The following is a 22,751-nucleotide window of genomic DNA, read 5'->3' on the forward strand; positions in this document are numbered from 1 at the left end:
AGCAAGTCAGAGGGGAAAAAAGCAAGTTAGTCAGAATGAAAGAATGAGAAAAGAGCCTCAACATGGTTGGAGACGAAAATCATTTCCAGAAAGGAAGTCAGCTTCAAGAGGAAATTGCTTCTGGCATCTCAAAGGGTAGAAAAGTAAATGAAAAGCAGTTTAGTCCTTATTTTAGATTTCAAAGTTTGGTTCCTATTTCCTTTCCACAGGAACTTTCTTCCAGAGGAAAAAACCCATGAACATAGTGTAATATATTCTAATAATATATTACTATTATAAATTATTATATTATTATAATATATAATAATATTCTAATAATGTAAAAATATGTAATTGAAATTTCTTGTCAAGAAAATCAGTGAGAATCTACATCACTAAAACCAACTTATGTAATTGGTTTTGATAAACACCAAAAAATGACACTGAAATATTCCACATTTCAAATCAGAAAGACTTTTTCAATGTTATATATGACTATAGTTACAAGACACTGTTCCCCATTTTTCATGGGTATTGAACAACTGAAATTCTCTTCTCCTCTGTCAGGCTGACCTCAGTTAGTATAAGCACAGACTTTCAATACTGTTTCTTAAGTATATTTTTCTTTAAGTCCTGAAAATTTAGTATAATTTTAAGGGCTCTCATTACTCTTACATTAACTACTGCAAGTCACTTGTAACTGTATTAGACCTGATGCAGACTATGGTAATGCATGGGAAAACAAAGGAACAGTGATTGATTTTCTAAGGCCCTGTTACTGCCAGGATGGGAAGTTAGAAAATTTACCTTTTTATTTTTAGACTGCACCTGGAGAAATTAAGAGGCACCTAGAGAAAACCAGAGATTCATAATACCATTTTGGATGAAAGGAACTGCATATTTGAATTTAAAAAGCTTTTTACTTTTTTTCACTGAAAAATATTAGTCCTATTAAAAAAGCCCACATTTTCTATAATCAATCGCTGCAAGTTAGGCATTAACCATTTGTGGTTTTCTTCCTGTTCTACTGCAAGCAAAGTGATCTAACTTTTATTGAAGTAGCTTACCAGGAATGGTAAGTCTGTAGACTATATCCCCTTTGAAATACACGTTATAGTTTAAAGGTACTTAACTTTGGAAGAATTTAAAAATCACCAAGTGCAGAGCCTATGCAATAATTAAAACTTCAATCCTACAGACTTTAAAACAAGCTCTCAGGTGCTGAAAGCAAGAGGAATACCCTCAGTTCTTCAGCTTCCCGCACGTCTACTTACACAAAAATCGCTCCCAAACACCCTTTTTTTTTTCCAGTAAAAGTCATCCCTGAATTGCTGCTATATGGGACATACGTGTAAACCGTCCACTCAGCCTGACGCATCCTGCTGCTTCATTCCACACAGTCCTCAAGATCCACTGTAACCACTTGTATAAAGCCATAGCATGACTAAGATAGCTGCAAATAAAACAACTTCTTGCAGCACTAGTCCAGTTGCCAGCTGGTTGCCTTTTTTTTATTTAACTAAAGATAGCTACATTTTTAATGAGGCTAAAATATTGTATTCTGAACTCTTCATGACAAGGCTTAAACCATGTTTCAACCCTCTCAGGGTTTTTCACAGCATATACGATTTTTCATAGTATAAACAAACTCTTATGACACCAACACAGGAACACTGTTATGGATAAAAACAATGGTCCTTATTTTGGGTAACCCCAGATTAGTTACGTAGTTATAAGCTTCCAAGTTGCCATTGCAGACTTGACTCAAAAGTCACTAGATTGAACCAGTGAAACCAAAGATCCCACATGTCAGAATAAAAGAAACAGAACAACGCCAACCAAGAACTAGCAGCATCCCTCACAGGAGTTCAAAACTGCATCAAAGCACCTGTGACTCAGGAAAGGAACAGGATCATAAGATTCCTGGATTCAAGAGCTGCTTAAGGAACTGCCTGAACAGCTATAGTAGCTTGTTGTAAAGTGGATATCATACTACAAAACAGCCCATTTCCAGTGATCCAAAATGCAAAGGCTCTGGGAATTGCTATCAGAGAAGAACAGATCCCTAAAACCACACTGTGATTCATGAGGTGTGGTAGTCACAGCAACACCCACTGAAAGAGCATGTGACTCATTCATTGAAGCTTGATATAATTTTTAGACTTCTAAAAAGGCAAACAAAGATAGCCAAACAATGGACCAATTAATCCAAAGGAATTTATGTTTCTGTGGAAGGCTTCCAGGATCCCCCTACGGTTTTTATTCTGATGGAATGAAAAAATGATGAAGATGGCAGAAGAGCAGCGCGCCAACAGGAGCGTGGGTCCAGTGCTGGACCATCGACTGTCTTCTAGCAGTACAGGATGAGAGGCAACAGCAGTTCTGCACAGTAGTTTTGACCAGAAAGTGAGACAACAAGCCTTGCTGTCTACCCACACCTCAAGGTTGTTCCTGTCCCTTGCTCATGACGTACTTTGTTCCCTGTTGTCATTGTCATGGGAGGTTTGAAAACATTTGTGTGGGAGGCATATTTGTCTTTCCTATTACATTAATAAACTTACTGAATGTAAGGACATCATCTGATGCTTGAAACTGATGTTTTGAAATAGCTGTCCCTCTGTTCCTGACTCCATGCTGATCTGCTCACTATTAACATTACTGACATCCAAGGCAGCCTGTCTGTCTACGGCATCAATACCAAACACAAGTGGTGCTGCCACCCCTTTCTGACGAAGTTTCTCTTGCTAGAATTAGAAAGATGACACTTTGTTTTTGGAACATCTGTGATAAACTGACTTGAATACAAAGCCTATTTACAAGAATGCCTTCTCTTCTCCAAAACCAAATATGACCTGCATTAACCATTTAATAAAATAATACAGTTTAAACTTTGCCTCCCCCAGTATCTTAAAAGATCAAGAATGGGAGATAGTACTTGACAGCAATATGGTTTCTCTTTTGTTTTTTTTTTTCCAAGTCATCCGAGTTTCCTGTTGATTAAAATCATAAAACATAAGGAAAGTTATGAAAACAATGCAGGTAGACAGAAGATTTTCCTTCTTGTCTGTGCATGCACGATGTCAAAATAAAAGCTAGAAATAATAAATACAAATTCAGGGAAATTGACTTATAAGCATTTAATTTTTAATGAACACCAAAACTTAAGAAAGATCATAAGCTACTAAATCTGCAATTCAGAGAGTCAGCTATACCAGGACCCATAGCAAACGTTTCCTTAAAGATACCACTCTCTTTCTGATCAGGATATAGGCTGGTATGTTAAAAGCAAAAGGAATCATACTGCTTTAATGCTACATCAACTTCAAAAAGCTTCGAAAGAAGCAATATTTTATTTTAAATTTTAAAATATATATCAAGGCCTTCGTAAGAAGGGCTATAACATTTTTCAGCAGTATCGCAATCATGATAAATGACTCCTGCGCAATCACATGGTTTAGAACTGGCTGAAGCTTCTGAGAGAGTATCTCACACTTTCCAGCCTGTTAGACCACCACTGGGACAAAAACACCCCTGGCAGCACATCTGTGAGAAGGTTATTCACTCAAAACATTTTAACTGATGAGCTTACCTGGAACAAATTCACTATTACAAACTGCACGGCCTTTAAAGATCCGTTCCTATTCGAGGTTAAAGAGTAGTGAGCATCAGAAGTACAAATACCTTAAACCTGTACCAATTACCTAAAGAATAAATTATTGCTATTTACAAAGATTTCACTAGGACTAAAATTGACTCAACTAACGAGAAAGAGAAGGGATAACTCTTAGCTCCTCTGACAAAATCAAAACGTAAAATAATATTTGGACCAAACATGTTTCCCACTTGGGGTCATGTTTGCAGCTTAAAGGTATGTAAGAGCTCCACTTAAAACCATCAGCATTATTTTCAGCTATAGATCAGTCATCACTGACATAGAACATTTTTAACAGAGGACAGACACATAAGATACAAGGGAGCAAATTACAAACACAAGCTAAATTAGTTAGATTTCCCCAGAACCTGAAGCTACCTGAACAGCTACAGGACTCAAAAACGACGCATTAAAAAACCCCCTAAATATTAATCATCTCAAATTGCAACACTTGAACTTCACAGTTCCTCTCTGAACTTCTCTTTAGGCTTACTTCCTGTCTTTTATGACTCAAGACAAATGTCAAGTTTTTGCTTGGGACAGGATAATGACAGAAAAAACAAAAAAAATTCCATCAGAAAAAAATCTGCAATTCAATTGTCAAAGATTTTTCACATCCCCATTCCCAAGAACTATTACTTTAACTAAAACAAAACACTGACATTTAGTTCTTTTTTCTGTAGAATTATTTGATTAGAAATGTTTTGCCCATAATTTATTTAAAGATGTTAAAAAAAGTAGCAGTGTTCCACTCTGGAGGCTCCTCAGTTTGGCAACTTTTACATTTTTTTTTTCCTTTGAAGGATTAATTTTGTGAATGTAACAGGCATGCAGTCTTTTTAAACATGTTAATTTGAGCAGAAAAGCCAGCTTTTCTGCAATAACATTTAACTTAAGGTTCTAAAAATAATTAACAGAGAGATGACAACAATAGTTTGTTTTACTGACTGCAAAAGCATAGTTTAATGATAAAAGTTCATAAATTCCACTTTTCATATTTTTCTAAACCCATATTTAAACTACTCATGAATATTACAATTAAACAAACAAAAGTTACAATCCAAGTAGCAGATAGGGACCAATTTGAGTTAAACTTTTAGTTACCAACCCAGAACTTTACTAAAATTTACAATCTACAGAAACTTGTTTATTATTGCTGTATTACAAGTAGTTTCAACAGAAAGAGCTTTTGATTTATAAAATTGCTAACAGTTCTCCGAGATCTACAAATGTGTTAAGCTTTTACCTATGCACACCCACAGCATCTCACTTATCAAGGCTGCAGTAACTAGATCATCTGTATCTGCAATACAGTATCAAATAACACAGCCATGCGATCAATCACGCATTCTAGAATGAATCTGGATGTTCTAGTTTATCTGATTAAAAACAACTGGAAATATTACGAACAGTATTCTGTTTACCTTTAATGTACACACTTACACAGACTGCAGCTCCACGGAGAGTTACAAAATGACCATGTGAGGCCCTCAGAATTACAGTTTCAATACTTCTTTAAATTATTTGTGACTCAAAGTCTAAGAAGGCCTTACAAGACCTACACTTTCTCATTACCTCTTAGCTACATTATTAAACATTGTTAAAATGAGAGCTGCATATTATTGTTCAGCCTTCTGTATTTCTACTTGGATTTTCTGCGTAACAGCTTATAAGGATTTGCTTACAGGGTTGCACATGTGTATCAAGACACTGGCATTGTATTTTGGATCCTTAAAATACTGATTTAAACCATGTATTTTTTACTTACATAGGAAACATAAGAAACTTTTATACCAGGTCAATTGAAACTACCGTAGTACTTCAACATTACAAAGCCACAAACCTATTTTACTGTAAAAACCCCTATTTTACAACCATACAACTTCTCGCATTTTAGAACTATGTTAAACAGAGAAAAACATTTCAAGAGAGCCATGTGTTCTGCTAGTTTTTGCTCAGTTACTATTGGAATGCAGTTTGATCATTGACTTAATATTAGCTATTTTGAAAAATGAATTTCAGAATACAAAGAATTGCCAATTCAATGTGAAAAATTTACAGTTTTTCAGGGATGATGAATGGACTTCTGATGCTTAAGATTACAAGTAGCAGGAACCAAAAAAATGTTAGTGAACCAGAGAATTCTAATTAATGCAAAAAAATAGTTCTTGGTCAAACACAAAAACACAGGAGAGAAATAACTTCGGTAACTTTTCTGCCTGTCTACAGGTTTTTATCCAGTGTTATCTAATAGAGTATATTAGAACTAATATTTTGCCACATAAATATAAAACATTAAATAGACAACGGTTGCTAGAAATACTGTAACAGCTAGCTCAGTAGAAAACAAGAGATATGAGCAGGGTCTCTAAGTTCTAGAGGGTGGAAACCAGAAAATTAATTTAGTTTGCTAATACGTGAATGTGACAAGCAGCACAGAAAGATGATTATTTGCTGTTAGCTACTGAACGTCCATAGGCCACAGTCCTAATCTGATGTGTTCCCTCCTAGCACGTGTGTAAAGCCTTACAACGATCAATGGGAAACTGCAGAAGATCAAAACCAATGATGCCCTTCTTCAACCCCCAAAATCAGTGATGGATCAGGATCTTAATATCTGCAGTTAACTAAATGACTTCTGTATAAAAGCACGGGAATTTCCTTACTATGGAAATTTTAAGTGGCAGGAGAATAATACTGTGTAGCGTAAGAAATTTAAGAAGTCACGAATGCTACAACATCAAGATAATGCAATTTTAGGCACTACCTGAGGAAATGATGTAGTCTTTTCTCAGCGCATATCATTTGTGTATCCCTGTAACGAAATTACAGAAGTCAGTTATTGTGCCTCAATTGTGTCTGTGGAAGCATTCAACTACTGGAAGCTTAGAGGTTCAGTTACTACTGATTGATGTTACGCCATCATTCTTGGCAAGCATTTTGAAGAAAGACGAGCTACAACATCAATGGAGAGCCGTCAGTATTTCAACAGTGACCTGTAGTTCCTGGAGGAAAGCCAACATTCAGAGCTTCGTCTTGGTCTCTTCTAGGTCTCTCGAATCAAAATGAAGCATTGTTAAGACCCGGTGATACAATCCTAACCAACACGATCTCCAGACTGACATTACAGGCCCCACAGTAGAACACTGCAGGTAGACTTCTGTGCCTAACACGGACTATCCTTCCAAACGATCGAGTTCACGTGCAAGTAAAAACAAAGTAAATGTTCTTTGAAGCAAAGGCCATGGGATCAACTCATTATCAACAATCTAACATCTGTACCAATTAATGGAAAATAAACTACATTTTGAGAGTATCTGGACTAGAGCCACAATCTGATATGACATGTAAATGACTGCACAGTTTTTGTACACTTCCAAGCAATTAGTTCAAAAGACTTCCCTGTAAGCACATGGGTTTTTTTTAATATAGTACTCACTGTAAAATTTAATTCTTGGATCTCTAAAGCATTTTAAAAACAGGGAAGTCATGTTTGGTGAACAAATTGTGAATTCCAGAAATAAGGACTTGGGACTAAATCTTCTGAATCCTGTGTCAAATGCGTATTTGTTTCAGGATAAAAGAAATAAAGCTCTAACAGAACATACAACCTTTCTTTGGCACCTTCGAGACAGTGCTTCATTAAAAAAATATTTACTATGTAAAAATTCTTCCATGGAAACAAATTATTGTTATGATGTGCCAAGATTTCTGCAATATATTGATGAATTCTAAAATCTAAAAATAGAAGAACAACTGTACAGATATTTTTAGTGGTACAGACTGACTCAGAAACATGACAATCTGCAGGAGATGAGTATTTCCCCCCTCAAAAATAGGCCAAGATCCCCATGTATCCAACAAATTGTATATCTTTTTTGATACTTATTGGTAAAACAATCCCCCACAGCTACTATGGTAACAAGTTTTTAAAAACAGAAACTATTAAATTATATTTGTGTAGATTTTTCTACCTAGCAAAACGTGGAAAGTCACCTGAGGAAACTTGCAACCAAGACATAGTACATGGCATCTCCTTTCACAACAGTGTCAAAACAGCGTAAGAACAGAACCAGACTCCACCTCTCTTCCTGCACAATATGAAAGAATGCTATTGAACGCTAGAATCATCTTTAAATATATTTACATATTATGTGGATTATTTACTGACTATAATGCCCACTCTAAGACCCCTGAATGATTAATAGCAAACAAAAAAAACCCAACAAAAAGAAAACCCCCAAATTACTAGAGAGCAGATAAAAATTGAAAAGCTCAAGGATATTTTACACACATAAAATAAAGACCTCAGTGCTACATAAGCAATACGCCATAGCTTGCACTCCTATTAACTACAGAGGCTATATTTTAACCTTTGAGGAGTTTGACTTTTACAAAACATAAAATGAATCCTAGGGGAGTGAGAGAAGCAGCAAGGAAAAAAAAAAAAAAAGAAAATTCCTTTCCTGCAGTTGAGGAGAAAGTAGTACTCCATCTCAACTTGTGATACTGCTAAGTTTTGCACAGACAACAGAAAAAGGCAAAGCAGCAAGGAGAAGTCTTCGATGGTCTTGTAATGGTAAGAAGTCAATTCTTGGCTTTTTCTATAGCTAAAAACATACCATAAAACCAAATTTATTGCTTACCATATGCAAGAAAAATGTCAGCCTCATGTGAGGATAAGTAATTATTAAACTAGTGGTCCAAGTTTTGTTTTAAAAAGTTATTATTCCCAAGCACTAAAAATGACACATAAGTAAAACAGTTTATAAAAGCAGAGAATACTGATTGCAAAAAAAATTAAAAGTAGACAAACTCTATTAGAATTGAAACAAAATGCACATAGATTTAAATAACCAGATTTTAACCCACAGCACATAAATGCTGTCAGTATGGGGGGAAAATGGCTTTTACTTCGTAACTAATGGATCTTTTAAGTTTATGTAATCCAGAAATTAAATGCTAAATTTTCCCTTTAATAAAAGTATGCTGGTTTTCAATCTATGTTAGTAACCAGTTTATACAGTAGGCTGTGTATGAGAAATCACCATTTTGTCCTGTGACAGTATTTTTACCAAGAAAGGAAATGCAGGATAAAGTCATGGTTTCATGTGTTTTTACCTGTCCAAACTATAAAATTTCATTTTATTTCTTTACAAAAAGGAGCAGTATTTTTACTTAGGCATTTTCGGGCAAATGTTAGAAGTTAGGAAGAACATATCCTCCACGTGATAGGTATGTTAGCAAAGCAGATAGCTAAAAATCTGTTTTACAGAATCTGTAGAAGAAGGTGGCGTAAGAATTTTATCTTCCATTCTGTAATCTTTTCTAGGATGAAAATGGGGACTTCATGTATATCGAGGTTTCAGACTCACAGACGAATGATGTGAAAAATTTCTTCTCACAGAATGCGACCTTGATTCCTAAAGAGAGGGAAAAATGCTGCGTTGTTTCCTCTATTTCAAAGTGTGTCCCATTTACTACCTTAATAATGTTTCAATGAAAAGTTACAGTCCATTTTGATATTGCAACAGCTAGACAGACTTAGTTCAAAAAGGAAAATCAGATTTCCATTACATACATAACTGAAATCAATAGTGGCAAGAAATATCTTCCTTTATTTACAACTATGTAATCTTAGAATGAGTTCAGAATTTATTTGCTTAAAAAAAAAAAAAAAATCAAGTTTCGTTCATTGATCATTATAGCCTTAGTAAAGTATGTCAAGTTAAAGCAATTGTATCCTCTTTCTAATTGGATAGGGAAAATTTATTTTTATAATGTTACCGTGCAAAACTATTTAACCAATTCTTTTTTTTTTTTTTTTTTTTTTTTTTTTTTACTTTTGCATTCTCTGTAATGTAGATTAGAGCAATGTATTACTACAGGAATTTATAATAATGCTTACATTATTTTTTCAGTAGCTAAAACTCAGATTTATAAAACGAGCTGAAGAACTGATAGCTGTCCTATTTGTAAACTAACAAAGAGGCAATAGACTGATTAAGTGACTTGTCAGTGGACTCCACGAGCTGCTGGCAAAGGATGGCAAGATCCAGAAAACAGGGCTACCATTTTAGGTGCTGGCAAGAACAGTTTTTAGAGAACTTGTACTGTTCTCCTTATTCTTCTTATTCTTCCTAAGATCAAATTCTCTTACAGTCTCCCTTTGTATCTCATCTGTTCTGTATCCAATTTGTGGAACTCCTATCGATCTGTTTTATTCTCTTTACTTAACCAATCTGAGTCCTTTCTTCCCACTCCTACTATGCCACGTGACAGACGCAAACTATCTTTGTTTTCTAACCTTGTCTTCTTAGCTCAGGCCTTTTCAGCACGCTAAGTTTTTTTTTTTGTTTGTTAAACTTACTCATCTTTTCACCCTCCCTTCTGTCTCTGCCAGTTTCCCAATACAACCAGCTCTAGTTCCTACATCCCTATCAGGATATTCAACCCACTTTAATCTCAAGATTTCAGTTTCTTTCCATCACCTACCAGCTGCACATCATGTTGTGCACCGCCTTCCTAAATCTCTAGGTTCCATGGCCATCTACTGCCAGTCTCCCTGTTCATTTTAGCTTTCATTACATCAACCTTACAGGGCTTCAGTCCCAATCTATTTCTCTTAGTCCTTCTTTAGTTTTGACTCCTATTAGAATATGGTGGACACAAACACATTTTCTCCTCTCTATTGGCTGGTCCCAACAGAAAAAAAAAACAAACAAACAAACCTATGCTCAGTTTCACACTGACAAACCTTAATATTTTTTAAAAGCCACACCTGGGGATGAATGACAGACACATACAGATACCTTAAGTCACACCTTAACAAACAGCAAGCCCCTACTACAAATCACTGGGCTGTTTAAAGGCTATCAAAATAAGAAATGGACACAAATTTTAATATGGGCAAAACACGTATTCTTCCCCAGCTTCATTTTATTAAAATACTAATTTTTGAAGAAGTGTAAGCAACTAAAAGCAGCACCTTTTCACAATAAAAAGCATAGTTAAGCACCTGCCAGAGTATAACTCCATGAAATCAAACCACTGTAAATCACACAAAATAGGGAGAAAAGGGTCAAAAGTTGAGTTCTCAATAAAGGAATTAAAACAGTTTCAGAAATAAAAATAATACATTAAAGTGCTGAAAATTTCCCTCCCTGTTGAAGGATAATAATCCAAACACACACAGAACTTGGGAAGTTGAACTGGAAAGAAAATAATGATGGAATTAATATATATATCATTATCCCAGGAATGAATGACATGGATTATATAAATTGTTTTACATAACAGAATTATTAGGAAATTTACAAACATGCAGGAAGCAGCTAAGTAACATTGCAGACTATGCTAAATTCTAACAGAGCATGTTTTATTGTTTACCAATTTGTAAATAGCAAGCATTGCAATGAAACAACTGACCTCAAGTTCCACAACAGGCAGCTGCTAGCTGGTATGTTGATGATGCATCTTGGCCACATGGGAAGGACTGGACAAGAAAATCAGTACAGGTAGATTAGAGCTGCCCAAATGGCTTAATAGTGAATGCTCCATAGTGTCTGTCAAGTAAAGAGAAAGAGAACATACAGATCAGAGAAATCAAAAGAAAAAAACCCACTAAACTGGTATGAGAACAAGCTGTTAGAGTAGAAAAAAGATGAGATTGTAAAGAGAACATAGAAGGAAACAATGCGAGAAAAAGCATGCCATCTGCACCTTTCTATGTTAATATAAAATTAACAAATGTATTTTTGGTGGAGTTTAAAAAAAACCCTTTTACAGGCAATAAGACCTTGCTACAGCTGGTGACAAGCCTCTTGTTAATAATATACTATGACAACTAGAAGTTCAAATTTATGTTTCTGAGATTAAGGTAACTTCAAACAAAAGGTTTATTCTCTCTCTCGATTTCACTGCATGTATAAATGAAAGAATACTTACCTATACAGAAAACATGTTGTAAGGTTCATTTTTTTTTGTTCCAGATGGACTATCATACAATAGCACACAGTAATAGTATAAAATTACTATACTTCTCCCAAAATGATTACACCAAGACTTCCCCTTACAAAAAACACAATTTATGTATGTATATATACAAACATGTATAAACACATGTATATTTATGTGTATTATACACACAGAACACAAATTTTAGCTTATTACTCTTAACTGCAGAGAAAAATGGGAGTGCTCTAAGTTCAGTTAAATTTACAGAACATTCACTACCAAAAGGCCAAGGTGTTGGCACCATGCACCATTACAATCTGAATGCATATATATAGGAACTATATTACAAATGAATACCCTAAATTCTGTTTTGACATAGGAAGATCCTCCTCTGCCTTTTCAGTTAGAGGCAATATAATTACTGCCAATATACTGTAGACTGGAAACGCTCAAGCAAAGAATCTTTGACCTTTCTAAAAAGTATTTTCTTATAGTAAGTAGAAAATTCAATTTTAAAGCTATCAAAAAAGATTATGGGGAATAGACAACAAAATAGTGACAAAAACCAAACACGCAAACAAATCTGAAAACCAGGATACATTTCTATCATTGATAGGTTCTTGTTGTTAGAGTTAATTGGGTTTTCAGAAAAAAAAAAAAAAGTAAAAATACTTAACTACCTTTGTACTCTTCTGTGCCTTTCCAGAACATTTTCTAAACAAAAGGGTAAGCTTAAAAGAAGTACTATAGCTCTGCACTCCAACCCAGTGTATAGCACTTTTAGGTTCGAAGAATTAGATTAAGGAAGATTGTCAGACTTTGTCAGCTAGAACCAGTCTATTGTAGGAACAGGAGTGAAAAGTTTAGATAACAAGACTGATTCCCACCGCCCCCCACCCGTGAAGCTTTATGTCCAACCTCAAATAAAAGAGAACACCACCTCCCCTCCCCCAAGGACCTAAAAAGTCCCCTGCAGGAAAGACACCGTATGATCCCATATTGTTAATGTTGGCTAAAACATTCGTTGGATACAGACCATGGGAACAGCAAAAACTGACTGAGACTAGAACCATGCCTACCCCCTGACAGATATACTGCAGCTGGAAAAGATGACCAAGAATAATTAAAAAAAACAAAAACAAAACAAAAACAAAGAAAAGCATGAAACAAAACAAAAAACCCCACCCACCTCCATGCACCAGAACCTTTTACACCTTTGTTCAGTTTACGTAGACTGCAACTGCACTGCTCAGCTCCCCAGGCCTCATGGGTCTCCCTCATACACACACAATATCCAACAAACATTTACCAGGCCAGTGCCTCAGAACTCAAGATAACCATCCAACAAAACAAAAATTTAACTCACAGGTATTTCTCCCAGGTCTGAAACCAAAGAACAAATTTTAGTCTTCCCTCAAGTTTCTGCTGTTACTGTAGACCACACATATCTTACTACCAAACACATTCTCATACAGGTCCTCTAGAAACATTCAAACATTAATCTCCCTATTAGAGGACGATTTAAGATCTGAAACACTGCACAAGATCCAGCAGAGATGAAAAAAATTCATGCTTCCTAAAAAACAAGTGTCACCTAGCAGCCTTTGAGAATGAATGTCAACCTTATTCATTTGTGTAGATGTGAAGATGAAATCACTTCCACATACTCATAAAGAAAATATGCTATAATCCCCAAAAGAAAATACCTTCAAGTAAACACAAAGGATCATTAGCAAACAAATGATCAAGGGGAGGGGATTAGTATTTTTGATTCTAACCTGATCTTAAATACCAAATTTGGATCTAAAAAAATAAGTTATGGTTGGAAACTGGGAAATGTTTTCTTCTGATTTTCATTTAAGACTATTACAAATTTTGTACTAAAAGTTAATTAGCATTTTTTTGATGTAAGTGGTAGAATAGAGAGAATGAAAAATAAGTTACAAAATTGCCAAAACTAAAGCTTCCTTTGTTAACTGCTAAACGGTTTACATGATTAATGAACTAAGTTCTCTTTTTATACATCCGCAACAGCAATGGAAACACTGGCTTAGAAATTTGTGATTTTCTTCTTCAATGAAGATTTAATCCATTTTGTTTGCTGATGTGACTTCATTAAAATATGACTGCAATGCATGCTCTGTTTTAAGCTGCATTTGAAAGCTATAAGAGGTCTATAATTGCAAAAAAATATCTGGATACTGGCTGTACCCATCCTGCTCTCCCCACATGACTTACAGCTCCTAGTATAAAGCATATATTTATTCCCAACTCAATTCCTAATGCAGTGGAGGCAATTAGGAAATTACCATCAAGGTAAGGTCCTTATTTTAGGCATCTGCTCTCTCTTACATGGCCACTACTTGGCAATTTTCAAGCAGATATATTTGTTGGGATATTTTCACAAGACTACAGCCAGCAGGCAGTATTTTTATGCAGCTGGGGAGCAGGTGGCAATGACACAACCACTTGCTTAATACATAGCAGTCTGCTGTCAACATTTGCTCTTTTTTTTTTCCCCACTGTTGAGTGCTCAGCCACAGTGATAGACATAATACAAGCTGATAATATTCATTACACATGGAATATATTCAAAACTTGAAGTGGGTATGTGAAAAGGTAAGGTGAAATCTGAAAAGGAAGAATTACATTCCAGAACTACTAGTTACTACTAAACAAAGCTAACTAAATAAAAATAAAAACTTGTCAAAAACTATTTGGCATTATCGTGTAATGAATAAAATCATCAGAATTCAGGAAGATTTTGTAAGGGTTTAACTACAGCTGTGAATCTACTTGAGATCTGAACAAAGCAGAGTTTCAATTATAGGTAATAGAAGACTTCTGAGAAAATGGGTAAGAATGAGCAAGAAATACAGTGAAGGAATCGATGGGGTTCATGCTCAGTTTCATCAAGTTTAAATCTGCCCTGCTAACACAAGTCTTACTTCTTCTATCTCAAACTTCTTGTACAGGTACAAGAGTTTGTGCAGTTGCTTGACAAACTGGTCTGAGGAACTGATCCAACTTTAAGTTAGCTCTTTTTGGGTGGAGGGAGTGGGGCTTCATCTTCAGCTACATCAGTTCCCTAACCTGGTTTACCATATTGCCTCACAAAAACCTCTACCAGCACAGAAAATGGGTGGAGTGGAAAATGGAACGAATTGCTGGGTTATGCCAGCTTTGGCTTGTGCGAAATCACTTCTAAAGAAATGAATAAACACAGAAAACATTATATCAGGAGATAAATAAGAGTCTGAATTTGCAGCTCATTTCCTATGCCACAGTAACCAAACATGGTTTTACCATGAATGCACATATTCTACTGTAAATTAACACATTATCACTTATCACAGAGTAAACTACTTTGCCTTTGCTATAAGGTAAAGCATGGTACTGTGGCAATTACTGTAGAAGAGGAAGAGCTACCATGCTCTAGATCTACCCTGCAACTTACTTTACACTATCTTGTTTGTATAGCCTTGGCCCTAGGAAAGATAACAAAAGTCAAGTTTCAAGGTGAAAAAATTTGTTTCTCTATTTGATACAGTAAGCATGCACTTATTTTTGATTCTGAGACTACTATTGCCATTTTTTTAGAAAAGTTTTTCCATACACTGTTAGAAAATGCAATATAAACTGGGTATTATGATCACTGTGTTACACCAAGTCCCTTTTAAATATTTCTTAAAAATATGAATCACTCAGAATTAGTATTCTCAAATTAATATTCAGCTTTTTTTTATTGGAGTACTTGCATTTTATTCCAAGACAACACTTAATGTTACAGCCCCCTCTACTGGAAATATTTAGTAGATATTGTTACACAATAGTCTGGAAAAAAGATTTTTCTCTTAAAAGAAAGGTAAAATAAATGAAAAAAATACATATAAAAGCCTGTAACACAGCTTTGATTCATTCATATTTAGTCTGTCATTTGTAGTTGTGTAAGCATCTTTCACAGAAGAGTAAGTGCTGCAATATCAGGTAAAACTACTGATAACTTTAGTCCTTTGCTATCAGGCAAATCTAGGCTAACTCTCGTTTAGACATTATTTCATAAGTTGTGTTAACAACCTTACTAATTTAGGCAAAAGGACCTTAAACTGGGACCCCCAAAACCCCAACAACTTGCATTAGGTGACATGGAGGAATCACATTTTCAAATGGCCGTTCAAAATTAGAACTGTACAGAAAAACACCCACAGGCGGCCAACTGGGACAGTTTTTCATGCTCCGTGTTCCAAAACCCCACCTCGCCACAACATGAGGTGCTTATCTAAGGCTGCAAGTAATGAATTCAACTTCTCAAGATCCAGAGACAGAGAGACAAGGATTTGTAACCATTATTTCAAAGAACTGAACAAGGTTCGCTGTTTTCTCTCAAAATACATTTTTCATTTCCAGTTTTCTTTGTATCTCAAGTTTTAAAATAACTAGTCATGTTTATTTTTTTACTTTTCCCAAATAGTTCCAAAATAAGTAATACTTATGTCCTCTGTATCAAAGCCTCAAGTGAAGAAAAATCTCAGTTTCTCTGCAATGCTTCTGTTTTCCTTATTTATTAATTCATTAATAAAAGAATTCTTCATCCCTGCCCCTCTTCTCTTACCATCCCCCTTCAAAAAAGGGGACAGTAAGACTACAATGCTTACTTTAACAACCTTAGTTTGATACTCACAGGCGCAGGCATGGCTATGGCACTCTGGGCATAAGGCTGGTGATGCGGTGCTTGAACTCCGTGATCAGAATACAGCTGGTTAAAAAAAAAAAAAGAAAATACAAAAAGTGAGCTGAAAAAGCTTGTTTCATAATTTGATGTTTTTGCAAACCTTTCACGAGTTGAGATTCCTTAAAACTTAAACATAGCATTAACATTTAACATTAACATAGCATTTAACATTTAACATTAACATAGCATTTAACATTTAACATTAACATAGCATTTAACATAGCATAAACATTTGATCTAAACTACCGACTTTTTAAAAACCAAAAGTTCAATATTTGTATCTGTTTTCCCCACTGTACCAAAGTTTGGTAAATTTAGTTTATCTAGATCAGTGTCAAAAAGCACTTTCCTTGACAGAAGTAGCATGCTTCTCTACTACAAATCCATTTCACTCAGCATTTAAATGTGTACATTAGAATACTGAAATGTAATTCCCAGCATTATCGCACTTACAAGATATTTACATACAAATAATACACAGGCTTGTCTTTGAATTTTACACCATCTTCTGAATTTCCACATACTGCTTCCTTTAACATGAACAAATTATGTACCTGTGAACTGAGAGCATATTACATCCAAATATTCCTAAACTAATTTCGTCTTTTTTTCTTAGTGCTCACAGATTTCAAATTTCTCTGTATAAGTTGATATCTGATTTATGAGATACAAAAGGTAAAAATAACATTGATAGTAAGATTTATGATTATACAATAAATACTGAGATCTATGCACTTTAAAAAAAAAGAAGAAAATCCCCAACAACCAAAGTCTTGCATTATTCAAGACCTTTGTAGGGAAATTAAATTACTCAAATGGAAAATCCTGACATACCTAAGATGTTTGAAATACCAGTTTTGGAACTTCTCTTGTAGCAATAAAATACTCTTCAACTTTTGGAAAAACACTTGATTACTGTCCTAATTTACCATTTATTTTGGCATCCCTGTTAATTAGGAATGAATTATCAAAGAGGAAAAGTACCAATTAATCATAATACATTTTCAATTTTATAGTAATTTTTTCTGTAGCCAATTATTTACTGTCATTTTTAATATTCAATTATAAAGAAATGGCCTTATTGTACATTAAGAATCTCTTAAGAAACATTAGAAATACTATTGATATAGAAGTAACAAAAATCATAAAGAGAAAAATTATTTCATCATTCAACTACTCTTAATTCATTCTGATCTTCAGAATATTTCAAAATGAGTTTCTACTCACACAGAAAAAGAATTACTTCAGGAAACTGTTATGGCTTGGGTAGACTAATCCAGCATTCTGAAGAGTGACTCCCATTTTATTTAAATGTTATTTTCAAACAAAACACACTGACTAGTCTTTTTACTGCTGTCATACACTTGTGACCTTCGAAAATATTCCAGAATCAAAGCACCCTCCTAGAAAACTGGAAGAGATACTCTAACTTGAGGACAACTGAAATGATGTAACAGCAGCAGCATGGGTGTGGGGGTAAGTACAGGCAACAGCTGACGTACGTGCTCTGAACTGCCTGTGCTTAAACTAAAAGATCGTGTTTTTCAATTGCAGATAAACACTTCAATTTTAAGTAAAACTTTTTATAAAAATACCTCAGGAACTGCAGCTTCCACTAGGAGAGGAGGCGGCATACATCCACTTTCCTGGGTAATCCCTATTGGCTGATAAATGACCTCAGATGGTTGCAGATACAAGAATGAAGGTGAAGAGGCAGGAGACTGAAATAAAACACATTACTTTCATCAATTGTGTGATTTATGCACTATAAATACGAAAGCTTATTTTACATTCTTCTTTGTTACATATAAATGAAGGTAAAGCTTTAAAAGAAAGTGTCAAATTCATCTTTGATAACCTAAAGGAATTAAATGACGGGGAAGTGGGTAGAAAGGTCAGGTAGTAGAATAAAACAAAGATGCCCTTTAATCACTTTTACGTATTTTTCAGATTTTATTTACATTTTGGAGAGCATTGTTAGAGAAATCCTAAACTTTATAAAATTAACACTTACTCTCAAGATCACAGAAACATAATACAGTTTAATTTTCTCTTGCAAAAATGTTACATTAAAAAACCCCACGTATTTTAGTTTTAAAATAAGACCCACACTATTTCTGCAATTCAGCACCCAAATTTCAAAGCAGCAGACTGACATCTGTTAATAGACTGGAACTGACCATAACTGGACAAGGCTGGCTGCCACTAAGGTAATGAGGATGCACTGTAACGGTTCAAGCTTAAGAGACCTGGTCCTCCTTTTAGCTTCAAACTCTTCAAGTTCCTTGAGTGGCCAGATTTCCATATGAAGCTCCTCTGCTACAGAGGTCACAAAACCGATAAAGTCTCCCCCGAAAATTACCAAGGTAGCAGTTTCAAGTTCTTCCTTCTATTTCAAGGGTCTGGGTCAAATTTCACCATACTTCTGTGTCTATGTGCCTCTGCTAGCCATGCTCCAATGAAACATCACAGTTAGTATCAGTTAATGAGCTAGTTAATACTAACTTCTCCTATCAGGCAAAATATGGCAGTTTTTACCTGCTTCTGAGAACTTAGTAGAATTTAATACAAACTTTTTGCCAGAGGAAGAGGGGAGGGGAAGATGCTTTCTTTACATCAGATTTGTATCTGATATTTCAATAAATGCTATTTTACACCTTCTATTGTATCAGCAAGTGTTACAAATGCATTGCTAAAATATAGCAATTAATATTTCAGTGTTGTGAATAGTGGGAAATTTCACTGTTAGATAAGTGCACCGTACCTTTAAAGTAAGTGAAAACTAATGGTAAAATGCTGCAACTATGAACTGTATTTACCTGTGGAACAGACCACTGCCACTGACTTGGAAGACACTGTGTTGGTGTCTAAATTCAAACAAAAAAAGATATTACTTACATGATTAAGAACATAGGCATACACATACTAGAATTCCCAACATACTAGAATCAAAACTATCTCAAATCTATAACAAATTCTGAGTTAAAAAGAAGAAATATGATTTTCATAAGCCCCCAGATCATTCAGGAACATAGTTTTGTCTACTTCCACTCAGCCTCTAACTGGGGCATTTCATAAGCTGCTAAAATACTGAAGCATCTAAGAAGCATGCCTAATTAGGAAAACAGAAGATACAAAATGCAGTTAACTTTCCACTACACATTGAAAATATAGACGTACTGCATAAATTCAGTAGTGGACCACCAGGATAGTTAGGGGACTGGAGAACAGACGTATCAGGATGCTGGGAGAATTGGGTTTGTTCAGCCTTGGGAAGGATAAAGGTGGGAGAGGATAATTACTGCTGGCTACAACTACCTAAGTGGGGGATAGGGCATAAACATGACTGAGCCAGACTCTCGTCAGAGGTGTCCAGAGCACAAGAGTCAATGGACACAGGCTGGAACATTGAAAATTTTAACTAATTATAAGGCAAAAAGTCTTTTACCATAAGAAGGGTCAAATATTGGAAGAGGCTGTCCAGAAAGGTTGTGGAATCTCCATCACTAGAGATGTTTAAAATTCAACTGGACAAGTTCCCGAGAAGCCTGATCTAACCAGCCCTACTTTGAGCAGGATTTTGGCTTAGATGATAAAGAGTTAAGGACGGTATTAAGCCAGTTGTCTAGCAACACCAAAGAAAATTTTAATTTATTACATTTCCATGTAGTTATATAGGCAGAATAAATTGTATTCTAGTGAAAAGAAAGCCTTCAATGAAATTAAAATCTGTTTTGTATGACTATTTTGAACAGTCTTTTTATTTCCTAGGAATAAACAGACCTGAGACAGTGCTGCCAATAAAACTGCATGGCTGGAAGGAATACTGATGGTCTGAAACCCATTTTCAAACAGATACCTGATAATGGTATGTAGGAGACTGATAAACCGGTTGAGCTACCATCATAGGTGAACTGGAAACAGAGCGTGACTTAAAAAGAAAAAAAAGTTACAAGACTTAATGCAGCAATTTCATAAATTGTCACTCCTATTAAGAATAGCTATGAAACACTATAATGCTAAACCACCTCCCCTCCCTTTTTAAAATGGATTTACCAAGTTTTAACTTACACTTAGATTCTTCAAAATCACTGTCTCTAAAGACCTACATTAGAGACGAAAAAAAAAAAAAATCTTTGGCATATTTACTTAGTTCTTTCCAGAAAGCACTAGGACCTCACTATCTAGAGATGCTAAGGCCATCTGCTATCCTGACCATAGGTACATTTCTGTAAACACTTAGGGCAATCTAAGTTGTCACCGATGCATTCCCATCCCCTCCACAGCCCCCACCCAATCTTCCCTTTTCCATTCCTTTCCTCACACCAGCCCCAGCATTCATCTGATTTGGCAGTGAGCCAGTTTAGGGAGCTAAACCAGCTAGAAACCTGCCTGGGTTCTTTTACGGGGCCCAGTTGAGGGTCACAGAAACACCGGTGAAAGAAAGGGGGGCAGAAATACATGGTCATGGTAGAGAACAACATAGGACTGTTAACCACTACTTCTGATTAGTTAAAGCTAGTGTGTGCAACTCCCATGTCATGAAATTCCCTCATTCCTGCAAATATTTAGGAATGAACTGCTTCACAACTACTTCAATTCATTCTACACTGTATGAAAATGCAGAATGCAAAATGGAAAAAAAAAAAGACCCAATTGTTACACACACACAATACACACCAAAAATTATCAGTATCTTTAATTTGATTAATGTTTTCTGTAACATCAAATTTTCAGGTTTTTTCCTTAACTTCTTTATACAGGTACTTTCCTAACAATGAAAATTAAGAATATGTAAATAACTGAAACCAAAAGAGGCAGTGCTATTTCTAGAAAGATTGAGTGCTAGTTGTTTGAAACACAGTGCATCTGAGCCAGGGCACCAGCACCAAAGTTCAGTACTTGAACACAAAAAGTATTGTTTTTTCCAACAGGTAGGATTTGAGTAAGTTCTCTAGAAGTATAGAGTATGAACTTCAAAAAGGCTTTCTAAAATATGTCAACAAGTATTTATGCTTATCCTCTGAAGTTGAGAAGGCACTATGAAGCACTATATCATGTCTCTGTTAGAAGAGCAAACAGAAGTTAAATACTGAGAAAGATTCTACAGTGCCAAAATAAACAACGCAAAAGAATCTATTACAGCTCTCGTCTGTTTTGGGAAAGTTTCTTTTTATTTATTAGTAATTCTTCTATTGAGTTTTTCCCTGAATATGTGAAGGGATTTTCCACTCATCTATAGAGATGGCACATACAGCCTCTGTGAATGCTGCTTTTACAGAAATTAGTAAGGATTTGTCCTCTACATTAGGTCTTGTGCCTTATGCAGACCGCAGTCTTGTAATCCTTCCCTCTTGTAAAACAAAAAAACAAAACAAAAAAAAGAAGTGACTGACAACTCCTTCCTGTACTTCCCAAGAAATTCTGTCCAAGTTCCCCAAGCCTACTAAAGGCAAACAATTGATCAATTGCATTATCTTCCTCCTAAAACAAGCAGTATTTGTGAAAAAAGTGTAAGTGAATGACTATGAAATTACCCAATTTCACTTTTGTTTTGTTTATCTCTATGTTCTCTGTTCATCCTCAGCATAATATTTTGCAGCCAAGAACAGCTCACTCATGGAGGAATAATAAATGGAGCCAATCAAGGGTCATAAGCACCAACAACTCTTTAGCAAAACAAAAGTTCTCCTGGGGTAGGGCCCACAATGATTCTGAACTACCCTGTCCAGTAGGCCACATCAAAGCAAAGTCCCCTGAAGAAGAACAATAAACTTAAGTAATATTTAAAAAACACAAAATAAACAGACTAATATAAGGAAGCCATTTAAACATCAAACATGAGGCACAGCCAAAGAAACTGGAAGCAGGAGGGACTTGAAAACACTGCACTCATCCTGATCCACAGAGAAGCATATATACAAAAATAAATTACTTACTGGCCATGGCTGTGGAACAGAAGCAACTTCAGATGTATGAAAATAAGCCACTCCATTATGGTAAATATAAGGATATCCACTTGAAGTAGTTAAGTACATTGTACCACCTTCTGGTATTACAGTAGAACCTGGAATCAATATTTTAAAAAGTTCACTTACCAGTAAATTTTTTTTTTTTTATGTGTAGGTCATATAAAAAAAAAGATCATTTCTGATCTTCAGAGAAGCTAAACACTGAAAGGAAAGAACATGGGGCAGCACACCTAGTACCATCTCAGTTCCCTCTCAAACACAAAATCATGAAAGCAGATGGTCACAGATGTCTCCAGAGGTAGATCAGAAGGGGTGCAGAGGATGACATGCATATAAATTACTAAACACAGGTAACTCCAATTACCAGCAAATATATGTATTTTTTTATCTTCAAATATCCAAAGGTAACTTCACATTGTAGGAGATTTTCATTGGTAACCTCCACATAGTCATACTTAGC

At 35.3% G+C, this 22,751-nt stretch overlaps 1 protein-coding gene across 1 annotated transcript in view; it reads right to left on the reverse strand.

The window, feature by feature from the left end:
• Positions 1–8,979: 8,979 nt before the first annotated feature.
• BOLL (boule homolog, RNA binding protein) overlaps positions 8,980–22,751 on the reverse strand; it is a gene marked incomplete at both ends in the record, with an annotated part of 29,391 nt that continues 15,619 nt past the window's right edge. The window contains 6 exons of the mRNA XM_082311448.1: positions 8,980–9,054; positions 16,269–16,343; positions 17,915–18,040; positions 19,139–19,186; positions 20,179–20,250; positions 22,259–22,386. Coding sequence (XP_082167574.1) covers positions 8,980–9,054; positions 16,269–16,343; positions 17,915–18,040; positions 19,139–19,186; positions 20,179–20,250; positions 22,259–22,386 — 524 coding nt within the window. The remainder of the gene's footprint in view (positions 9,055–16,268; positions 16,344–17,914; positions 18,041–19,138; positions 19,187–20,178; positions 20,251–22,258; positions 22,387–22,751) is intronic.

The sequence above is a fragment of the Platalea leucorodia genome (assembly GCF_965183815.1).
Source record: "Platalea leucorodia genome assembly, chromosome: 5".
NCBI lineage: Eukaryota > Metazoa > Chordata > Aves > Pelecaniformes > Threskiornithidae > Platalea > Platalea leucorodia.